The sequence below is a fragment of the Ictalurus punctatus genome, chromosome 21 (genome assembly GCF_001660625.3).
Source record: "Ictalurus punctatus breed USDA103 chromosome 21, Coco_2.0, whole genome shotgun sequence".
NCBI classification, from domain to species: Eukaryota; Metazoa; Chordata; class Actinopteri; order Siluriformes; family Ictaluridae; genus Ictalurus; species Ictalurus punctatus.
Genome location: NC_030436.2, coordinates 6,516,390 through 6,528,719, shown reverse-complemented (window position 1 = coordinate 6,528,719; position 12,330 = coordinate 6,516,390). Strand labels below are relative to the sequence as shown.

General features: G+C 35.2%; 1 protein-coding gene across 2 annotated transcripts in view; it reads left to right on the top strand.

The window, feature by feature from the left end:
• The window catches only part of LOC108280992 (metabotropic glutamate receptor 7), a 225,910-nt gene extending 213,801 nt beyond the window's left edge, over positions 1 to 12,109 (top strand). Inside the window, exon 10 of one of the 2 annotated variants that reach the window (XM_017496509.3) lies at positions 11,354 to 12,109. In XM_017496509.3, the coding sequence (XP_017351998.1) occupies positions 11,354 to 11,403 (50 nt within the window). In that variant the 3' untranslated portion in view covers positions 11,404 to 12,109. Of the gene's footprint in view, positions 1 to 98; positions 315 to 11,353 lie in introns of those variants that run through there. The other variant, XM_047149369.2, reaches the window with a different exon arrangement.
• The last annotated feature ends 221 nt before the right edge of the window (positions 12,110 to 12,330 follow it).

The following is a 12,330-nucleotide window of genomic DNA, read 5'->3' as shown; positions in this document are numbered from 1 at the left end:
GATTAAATCCACCTTCTGCTACACCCCCTGTTCTTGGCTTATATTTGAAATCAACAGGTTATTTAATTGAATAATGACTCCTTATTATCCATTTTCAGGTGCATTTTCAGCAGTCTAGAAGGGCTTTATGTCTACAGGGTTGACTCTTAAGTATATCAGCTATACTTGAAGCAGCAAGGTTACTAAATTGATTCCCCATCCCCCTGTTGCTCTCCTGCAGAGGAACCACTTGATCACCGAAACATCAAAAATGGCTCCAAACAAGTGCTCCCATTTAAACAAGTAGTCTAGGCTTAAACCAATTTTCCAATTGATTTTTTTTCCCAATCGAATCCAACTGAATGTTGTTAATTTTTCTGAATCAATAAAGTCACGACACAAAGAACCAAGGGTGACCGATGAAGGATTCCCATTCTCCTGTGAATTTTTTTTTACACACACACACACACACACACACACACAAGCAAGCTGTTATTCTTTATTTGGCATGTTTGATATTTGGATTCGTAATAATTATCCCAAGTTTAACTACCCCATTGGAAAACAAAACGTACATTTAGGAAGATAGGACCTCTGTAATTTTCTCAGTATATTATCAAGAAAATGGCTCTGTTATTTGATGTGAAGTTAGGTGTGAGTCATTTTGGAGATTCACTGAGAACCTGATATTGCCTTTTACATGTTCATATCCAGATTTATTATTTTTTTTATGAATATGAAGCCTTTGGGCTGTGACACACCAAGCTGACAGTGAACTAGCACTAATCACAGCTGACTTTAGAATGCTTCTCATTGTCTCTCGTCTTGAAAACAAGGAACTTGCAAGGACTAAATTTGGGTTTACATTATGATCTATAAATACTCACTCTCATTGCAGCCACAGACATTTGACAACAAAGTTCTGGCAGTGAGATTTTATTAAAATCTCAAAACTGCTATGACACTCATCCAAAAGCCTCCAATAGGAGGACCGTACAGGATTATGCAAAACTCAACTCCTGGAACAGCTACAAATATCGTAGTGGCATTGGAAATGTAAACAAAACATGCTAATGGGCAGAAAAATATACTTGAATGTTTATTTATGCAAGCCCATATTCTGGACAATCCCAGATCATTCAGACTGACGTAAGCAGAACGTAGTCATTTTTTTTTTTTTTTAATCACAGGTCTATTGACAGAGGATCTTCATCATATAATCTGACACAGAGAACATGGTATCATACAGGATGTTATAGAACTTGGTTAGATTATACTGGGATCATCTTGTACAGTATGACAAGTAATTATTGTAAAAAAAAAAATTAAAAAAATTAAAAGTACATAAAAAATTATATTTTGTCAGCCTAAGGTTTCCATGCCTATAATAACTAGGCCTATATCCTGGGAGGTGGCTTACGCTACTTTTTGGATATACTATTTCTCATATACTACTGTAGCAATTAGTATATAAAAAAGGAGAAACCTACTAGTATCATTAGCTATCATGGCATACTATTCTGACATGCTATTTGGTATAGAAGTATACAGATTGGGACATAGCCTGAACAAACTAGCCTACAATTTCTCTCGCTTTTTAATCTTTCTGTACATAATCTTTCTGAATATAACCTTTCTGCTTGGAATTTAAACATTCTGCTTAGCCATTTTAGCAAATTCATTCCTAAACTATTGGAACTGGTCAACCACTGACTCTGAACAGAATCTGTTGTGCGAAACTGGATAGTTTCCTCTGAAAAACCGATAATAAATTTCAGTACCAGTTTCCATTAAGGTCTTATCTATAAAGACATACATAGCATGTCATAATGCATGTATAAGGGTGTTATACATTGTTATACATATTGTTATAATTATTTATGAAAATGCACATTATAGCAATGTCTATTACACATGTAAGGGATAATCCATGGCTAGGTGTGCATTCCACAATTGATAAATAGTTATTAGAGAGGGAGGGAGAGAGATTGTGCACCTGTGAATTACCTGGGTCTGTGGTTTGGGACTGGGTCTCTACTAATAATGAAGCTGTGAGTTTAACTATTGCATGCAACTGTAACTGTATGTTATTATGGTTACAATTGTTTATAGGCAGCACATTAATTTAGAATGTTGATTAAACTGACTGGAACTACCTGTGCATTCGATGGTTTGAACGTACACCTTAGCCAATGAGAATCTAGTTTTCAGACAGACCTTTGTATAATGTGTTATACATTACACATGTATACATTATGTTATGAATGCATTATATTTTTTTCATTGTATTTGCAAGCATAACCTAACAGAATTTATGTACTTGTTATTAAATATCAGTATGTGTAAATTATTGACAGCCATTTTATAATATTATAGTAAGTTCTATTTGTGAAATTTAGTAATAAAGTAGTAGTAGTAAAGTGAGACATATTGTTAAAAGGATTAATACACCTATACCATTTACATTATTACACTTCTCCCTGTTGAATTAAGCCCAAAATGACACTTTAAACATTGAATAATAAAGTTGACTGTACTGCAGTGATTAATAGACATAGAGCAAAAACAATGAATGACAGACTGTGAAACTGAAACCTATTTGCTTTTAGTGTTATGTGTTTGATACACTACTTATAATACATTATGTTAACAATCATAATGCATAATAAGCATCCCTACAAAGTAACACATTTTCATAGAGTTATAACATTGTGTATAATGCTTTGTGAATGCATTATAATGTGTTATGATCGAGTTACAGAATACAGTGTGTTAATGAAATAGAAAGTGTTACCAAAGTTTTCAGACATCTGAACAGTAAGACATTCAAGACTGAAACAAATATAAAAGATAATAATGTGTGTGTGTGTGTGTGTGTGTGTGTGTGTGTGTGTGTCTGATAGGTGCTAGTTAGCATTACACAAATAATATTGCTAACTGGTTTCTGGCAAGCTTCTTTTATTTTTAGGCAAATTTGCATATTTAGGATGGTAGTAATTATAACAAAGTTAGCCTTTTTAATAACCAAAATATGTGAGCATGAATACATTTGAAAATACTGTAATTTTCTCAATGTAATATTATGAAGAAAAATGGATCTGCTATTTGAAATCTAGATACCTTAGGCATGTCATATTTTGGAGACCAAGTGAGTATCTGTTTGACCATATCAAGAAAAATGGCTTGCTTAACCCACTGCATTTGTTTCTTCTCTTACATTATACTCATATACAACAGTATATTGGAGGTAATGAAGCCTCCATTACAAGTCTTGCCTGAAATTAAAATGCAATTTTAAAATGGCATAACTAGTTAGGCCATTTAGACTCACTTGTCTTGCTTTCCTCAGGCCTTTAGTAAGAGAGCTCACCAAATCCATTTTTTCCCCCAACAGGCTAATTCTCATAATTTATAAGGTAAGACCAAATTAATCTTCTCCTCTTTTTTTCATTATGACCTTGCTCCACTTTAAAAGCTAGAGGAAAGGACGTGAAGGAAGTGCTAATAGGACTTTCCTAGTCATTCATCATGCCTTCAAAAAGTTTCACCCCAAGGCCCGATGACAATCTTCCTGCGCCTTCAAGCAGTAGAGAAAAAAAAAATTAATCATATTCAAGTTTTACATTCTGTGCAGAGGGCTGGAAATCTATTGTTGGTTTTCTGGTGTTGTACACAAAACATTTAACTTTAGGATAACAAATCAAGTCATCTTCAGCATTTTTTTTTTTTTTTCATTTTCAGTTGGATCTTGACGCAAACGATTTGATTTTCCACTAAACAATGCACACATCCACTTACCTGGCATCTTGTTGTGAAGGAGAGAGGCACCTTAGGGTCTATTTTTCCAGTGGAAATGAGGCCAATTACATCCTTGGGGACTTATGGCCATAGGCAGGTCAAGACAAGGCTGAGTCCCAAGCCTGACTCCCAGCTGTAGGCCAGACAGCTGCTTATTTATTTATTTATGTATTTATTTATTTATTTATTTATTAAATCACCTGATGGAACATCTTGGGGATTGGAGTGTATATGTTTAGTGTTGTGCCTGCAAGTAATGACATCAAAATTCTCATTATGTACAAATCAAGGTCATACTTTGTACAAGACCTACAGCAAAATGGGTTCTAAGAACTAAAAATTTTACATGAATGTGTTATAGTAAGCTAGGGATATATTGCTACTGATCAGTATCAGGAATTGCTGCTCGTTTACTTACACTCATACTCGTAAATAATACTTTGATACCAGCATTCAATAATGTGATACTATGTGATGTAAGACTAGAGTGCATAGCCATGCTAATGAACATATAATACTAAATGACAGTGATCTGGACATACATATTTCAGAATTAATGATGACGATCAAAGCAAAGCAGACTGCAAACTGTGCTCTGTGAAAATATCACTGGGAGGAACTACAGCATCATAATATAATACATGTAGCCTGACTCAACCTCTTAAATTCAGCTCATGGCCAGCAGCACAAGGCAGCAACCAATGCCGCAGCAAATGCTAGCTAGGTCAGAAAAAAGACTACGAACAGTGCTAGGTGAGTGAAAATAACAGCCTTACCCAGTATGTTGTTCTTGACACTCAGCAATGAAAACAATTAAAACTTCCTTAACTTACAGTTGTACAGAAGTGAAACAAAAACAAAAAAAAGCACTTTCTATTGCAACACTTCTCAACCCTAGATATGTAACTAATGTAGCTAGCAAATTCATTTTATTCAGTTAATTAGCTAACACTTAAAAAAACAAAAACAAAAACAAAAAAAACGCCTGTTAGCCTAAGTGCATGAACATGCTCAGAGATTTCATGGCCACTATTTAAACTGGTGAAACATAAAAAGAGCTAAAAATGTTCCATGACGCCCCTGATTGGTTAATATGAAGTAGGTTACTCATTTTGGTATCTGGACTGCTGAGTACCAAAAACATGTACTCATACATGGTATTGCTGCATCCCAAGTTATACACTATATAACCAACAGTTTTTGAACACCTGACAATCATGCCCATATGTGCTTTTTGAACATGCCATTCCACATTTAGTCTCCCTTTGTTGTTATAATAACCTCCACTTTTCTGGGAATATGTGCTGGAAAATGTTTGTGCCCCTTAGTTCCAGTGAAAGGAAATTATACAAAGACATCCTAGACAACTATTTGTTCCAACTTTGTAGTAACAGTTTAGGGCATACCCACATATGGATATGTTAATCAGGTGTCCACAAACTTTTGGTAATTTACTGTACAGTTCTATGAATGTATTGGAAGTATTTGAAAAAGTAAAGACTTTTGTGTTTTTTTTTCTTTTTTTTTTTCTATGAGATCTATCATACTAAATACTTTTAGATCTTCAAACGTAATACAACATAAAACAAAGGCAATCTTCAACCGTAATATAACATAAAACAAAGGCAAACACACAATACAGTTTTTATTTATTTAGTTAGTTGTTTTATTGAATAAAAAAAAGAAGATCTCCAACACTTATTACCCAGGTGAAAAACTAATTGCCCCCTTAAACTTAAAATTTGGTTGTGCCACCTTTAGTAGCAATAACTGTAACCAAACTGGAGATCAGTCTTTCACTTACTTCTAGGACTAGGACTCACTCCTATGCTTTGGATCATTGTGTTGCTGCATAATCCATTTGCATTTGAGTTTCAACTTACGGACTGAAGACCAGGCATCCTCCTTTAGGATTTTCTGGTAGAGAACAGAATTCATGTTTCCCTCAATTATTGCAAGTTGCCCCGGCCCTGAAGCAGCAAAGCATCCCCACACCATCACACTTCCACCACCATGCTTGACTGTAGGTATGATGTTCTATTTGTGGAATTCTGCGTTTGGTTTACACCATCTGTAGCGGGACCCCTGTCTTCCATACACTTCCACTTTCAACTCATCAGTCCACAGAACATTCTCCCAAAAGGTTTGAAAATCATAAAGGTGTGTTTGGAAAAATTCTGAGGGGCTTAATGTTCTTCTGGGTTAGCAGTGGTTTTCACTTCACCACTCTTCCATGGATGCCATTTTTTCCCAGTGTCTTTCTGATAGTGGAGTCATGAACAGTGACCTTTACTGATGCAAGAGAGGCCTGTAGGTCCTTTGATGTCATTCTTGGAGGAATTTTAGAAGGTCGGCCACTTCTGGGAGAGTTCACTAGTTTACCAAGTTTTTTTCCATTTGGAGATAATGGCTCTCACTGTGGTTCTTTGGAGTCCCAGAGCCTTTGAAATAGCTTTGTAACCCTTCCCTTCTTCCTCATCATTTTTGGAATTTCTTTCGACTTTGGCATAGTATGTTACTGAGTAAAATGTTTTAACCAACTTCGGGATGCTGAAAAAGTTTTATTTAAATTTTGATTTGATTGAACAGGGCTTGCAGTAATCAGGCCTGGTTGTGTCTAGTCCAGCTGAACCCCATTATGAAGCTTCATAGATTTGGGGAAAAATAGTAACTATAGGGACAAATACATTTTCACACAGGCCCAGTTGGTATTGGATAAGTTTTTTTGCTTCAATAAATAACATTATCATTTAAAAACTGTATTTGTGTTTACTCAGGTTTCCTTTGTTTTATCTTAGATTTTGTTTTCATTTTTGAAACTATTTAGTATGAGATTTACACAAAACCAGAAGAAATCAGGATGTGGGGCATTGTAATGTAGCACATCTCCGAATAGCACTGTATCCCAAAGCTCAGCTCTCACAATTCCATTAGACCCATAAATTATCTATGCAAGATGTCCCCCATTTGTACCTCTCCCTCGTTTCTCACGTCAACATGGCCTTCAATGTCTAAATTATATTTAATTTAGTATGATATGTACTGTATGTATGCAAATATGCTGAACCCTGGAATGCTTTGACACTTAAGTGAATGGGCTGTAATGATAAAAAGCACAAGTGATGGTGCTGTCAGTACATAGTATAATTATTCTGATCATTCCCATCAATCCTGCTGGCACATGCAAATTTAAGGCCATTTACTATGCAAGTTTCATTACAGACGCTGACAGGGATGACGGGCCTAATGCAAGAAACAAGTTTAAGCTTTTTCTTTAAGAAACGGTCATCGTTCTCGTTACTTCTCTGTATAAGGGAGTTTTTTTTAAAATTTGGATTTAGTTTAAAATGAACTTTTACTCTTTCAGATTTAATTTGTTTCAAGATGTACAGTATTGTTTAATTTTATATGATTAGGACATAAACCATCAAGCTAAATTAGGGGTCCGATTACTTTGTTGAAAGGTCATCTCTCCTAGAATCCATTAACATTTAACTTGTATATGTATATTCTATAGAGTATAAAAAGTGACTGTGCTAGGTTTGTATTCATATTAGTTGCACGTCTCATGGAGCTGGACCTTCAAGGTTTTTTTTTTTTTGGGTGGGTGGGGTGTGTGTGTGGGGGGGGGTATTTTGGATCATTGGGGTTTCTTAGCTTCGTAAAGGGCCTCTACTTGAACACACTCCATCTTTGGAGTGTGTAGGGAAACACACTATTGTAAGTTTTTGGGGTTCTACGTAGAGCATCTGTGAAAGTCCAGTAACATTAAATTGCTTGCTTATAAATGTTCTGGATAAACAACTAATGTGACTGAATGGTGACAACAGTTACCTTTTAATGCTTAATCATTAAGGATTAGTTCAGGGCTATAAATACAGTAAGGTTATTTAAGTTGGTTAAATGAGATAGAATCTTTAATAGGACAACCCAAAAAACACTTTAGGGGTCAAACACAAACTGAAAGTGAAACTGTGATGAACTGTTTAAAAAATGCCACTCTAAAACACATTAAAAATGTTTATATTTAAATAATTTTTGATGTATTTAGTAATTCTGCTGCTATTTTGATGGTTGGTTCTATATTTTGAATTAAAAAATTCAGCTAGTGTTCAGCTAGTTAGTGATCTATGATGATGTGAGTGATGGTCCTGAAGGTATAAGCAGTAATGTTGATATGTTTGAGCAGAGTGTACAGATGAGCAGGTGAGAGAGCTAAAGGACTAAAGCACTGCTGCATCACTCTCTTTAAGTAGAAATGAAGCGAGGGTTAAATCCCAGAAGATAGTCAAATGGCATTATGGGTAATGTAGCAAGCTGTTAAGAATTTCATTTAAAATAAATAAATAAATGGATTAAAATTGATTAAAACAAGTTTAGCTATTCCCATTTAGCCACAGCTGCCTCTAGTTAGCCAGAACTTTTCCTATCTCACTTAAGGGGATAGAAGAAAAAAGATGAGAGGCATTAAAAAATTTATAGTGCCTCTTACTTTACAGATGTCCTGCTTTAGGTCAAGCAAGAGATAATGGCTTTCTTCTCCCCTGCTGAACATTCATTAGGTCCAGGAATGCTGTGATTGTGTCGGGCGCCGCTGCTGTCTGGCAAAATGAGATCTTAAACAGGGGTCACTCTCTCTTTTCCACTCTTCCATTTATTTATTTATTTATTTACCCCCCCCACAGACACACACATACTACCATGGACTACTGTGATATAGACATTGTGATTGAAAGAGATCAACTGAAAACTGCTATGTTTAAAGGCTTAATCAGGAGTAGAGTGCCACAAGAAGTAGAAGTGTAAGCATAAGAACATATTTTTTCAGACTGAAGACTCTAAACCACTTCCAGACATTTGGTTCACAGGACAAAACATTATGCACATATACTCTTTCTACTTTTTATTTTTTTTAATCTTACACAGGAAAAGGGACTAGGTTAAGTTGCCCTTACCTCGTCCGAATTTTGAATTAATCCTTGTGTTTTATGTATTTAATACCGACAATGCCTTATTAAACCTAGACTTCATCATGGACACATCTTTCAGAAGCCTGTATTTAGGAATGTGACATTATTTTCAAATCATGATGAGTAGCCAAATCTTAAAGGTCACTATGATCTCCTCAGTGCTTGACCTTTAATTTGAAAGGTTTGTAACTACTTTGACTTTCAAAGGAGTAAAAAAAAAAAGTGTCACGGAAAAATAAACATGATGTTGGAATTAAATCTGTTATTATGGGATGTTAATAAATATGCACTAATTCTAAGTCAAAAAAGGTATGACTGTTAAGGATCTTTAAAACAATTCTCTCTTGTGTAATATAAATGCAGAAATAAATCGACAAGGCTGCCCCAAAAGTCTCCATACATAGGGGAAATTAACACTTTTTATCAAAATGTCTTCCAAAATTGTTCATAGTTAATTTATATTATGTTTTTTTTTTCTGTTTAGATAGCCTTTAAGAATGCTGTTGAGAAAAGAATAACGTATTGAAATCATTCTCATGGTTGGATCGGGAAGCTGTCGCAAGGTTGCGATGGATTTTAACAGGAAACATGGCGAGCACATCACACGACATTGTTGCCAAAGCTGGGAGAGATGACTCTGTGTGTCTTTACAAAGAAATGGCAATCCTATAGATGATGTTTTCTAAATAAATCTAACATTTTGCTAAAAAAAAATAATAATTTTTTATTAATTTCTTAACTTGTAATTTATGGAGACGTTTGGGATACCCTTCAGTTATTTATTTTTCTAAAAAATATTTATAATTATATTATTAGATTCCATTTTGCATTTCTAAACTGTTCAGGAGGGCATTGTGCACAATGTTGACTGGTACTTTTTTTAGATTTAGCTTCATATAACAGTTGTATAGTGAAGTTAAGTGTATTTATGTAGCACATTTTATATCCAAAAGCAAAGGAGATAAAAGACAAAAGACTTAATATCAACTATCCATATTACCATATTGCATATGACTATATGAACAGTTTATGTCAATACTTACCACATATCACGAGATCTTTTATAACATGTTAAAAGATGCCCTGTTATGAATGGGAGCGGATACACACATGTTCAGACTCTATTGTCTACATGTCACCACAGAAATCGAGGTCCGCTAGACCAGGTGACGTTTTTTTCCAATCATTGATGATCCTGTGCCACTGTAACCTCAGAATCTGGTTATTTGTTAATAGGAGGGAAACCCAATGTGGTCTGGTTCTGTTATAGCCCATCCGGCTTAAAGTTTGATGTTTTGTGCATTCTGAGATGCTTTTCTGCTTAGTACGGATGTAAAGAGTGATTATTTGAGTTGTAGCATTCCTGTCTGCTTGAAACAATCAGGCCATTCTATTCAGACCTCTCTCATCAACAGCAAAAATGCCTCTTGCTGAATTTTTTTGTTTGTTTGTTTTTCGCACTATTCTGTGTAGACTATTGTGTGTGAAAATCCCAGGAGGTCAGCAGTTATTCCAAATGAAATACTCAAACCAGCCCATCTGGCACCAACATCCATGACATGGTCAAGGCCTTTGAGATCACATTTTTTTCCACATTTTGATGTTTGATGTGAACATTAACTGAAGTTAGCTCTTGAGCTGTATTTGCTTGATTTTATGCTGGCACAATGTTAGATTGCATGACAGCTTATATCACATTCTCTAGTGCACTCTAGTTTGTCTATGCTTTATGACAGATATTATGACAAGTGTCATAACATAAGATGTAGTGATCTTTTAAGAAATATGACTTAATGTGCATAATTTAAAAAAAGGGTCTTGTTTAAAATGGCATGCATTGTATCATGACTTGTTCAATGCATACTATTGCCACGCCTTTGGCAGCATCATAGATGACTTGTAATGACGTGTAATTTTCTTATTATATATATACTGTTGAGAGTGCCATTGGGGATTTTTTTATTTGACATAAGTTGTTATATTGTTTTGTTATGACATGTTATGAAGTATGTAGCCTACAACTGTCAGATCATCAAACATCAAAACATAACTGATTATGGAAACATGACACTGTTGTATTACTGGGTATATGCTATTAGGTGTTCATGCCATTGTTATGTCAGTCTTATGACACAGGTTTCTCGTAAAGTATTACTAGCATTGTGGTGGCATGTCATCTTGGTAATATGAACATAAGATCATGTATTCTCATGCATTCTCTTCTTATAAAGATGGTACTTAGTGCTTATTCATTTGTTATGAAATCCTTATGAAGGTAGTGGGTGAGGTAACAGTAAAACTCTTGGTAATAATAATAATAATAATAATAATAATAATAATAATAATAATAATAATAATAATTTTATTTAGAAATTTGTCCCTATGCTTTTAATGGATTTTTTTTCTTCATATGAGCAAACCTTGTCCCTCATTCTAACCATTACGATTTATAGCTCTCCATACAGGTTCTTAATAATTGTTATGAAGTTGTGATACTGTTGTAGTCGAAGTCTGAACATGGAATACGTTGTAAAAGTTCTGCAGGGAAATACATAACTCAAAGTCTCAGGTGAAAACTCACTTTTTTAATCTGTCTACCTTGCCAGGTCCGGCTGCAAAGAAAAAGTATGTGAGCTACAATGACCTTGTGATCTAAGGACCTCCATAACCAGAGGGAAGCAATCAGCGAGAAGACATGGTCTTTTGCCATTTTTTTGGCAAAAAAAAATAGACCCCGGGTTGGAGGGAGGAAGGATTTTTCTGTTTCTTTGGCGTACTGTGAGCTCACATCTGAGCTTCACTGTACTGCACCCATAGCACAGGATAATGGACGATTTCGTGGGATGTGAACAAGAGTAAAAGATGGAGAACCACAATCAAGATGCTGATTTCTTCCCCCACAAAAAAATTGACATTTATTTATTTTGAATGTTCTTTTTGTTTGTTTTCCTTTTTTCTCACCAGAGGAGACCTATTGAATGGACAGAGAATGATGTAACAAGTAATGGCACAAATTTCAGCTCTCAGTTGATCTGTACTGTACAAGGCAGCTCTGAGCTCTGGCCCTAAACAACCTGAACAACCTTCCTGAAGGCATTTGTTGTTATAATTTCTGTAATAAGCACTCTTAAGGACTCTATGAGAGCACGGTGAAGGATGGCAAGGCCCAGGGCTTTAAAATGGACTTCCAAACTGCAACTTTTGCAAACTTCCACCGTGCAAGGTTGTGTAGTCCTTTAGCATTCCTCTTACCTTTGATGTTGGACGTTTTTGTTTTGCAGTTTTAAGTTTTCTTCTTTTTCCTTGCCTCTTGGATGCACATTATATTAAAGCCATATTCTTCTCATTGAGATTTTCCCCAATTATTGTGTGTGAGATCCTTGAACCCTTTGTTTCTCTCTCCTTGTTTGCTTCACATTTTATAAACGGTATGTTGTGAGGGTTTGTAGACCATCGACTGTGTTTTTCAGTGACTTTGAGAGGATAAATGCCACATTGGATCTTATGTTAGAAAAATTCAACAGACTGCAAGTGTTCCAGGTTTCAAAAGGTGTTTACGTAGCAGTTGTCATGTCAATGCATG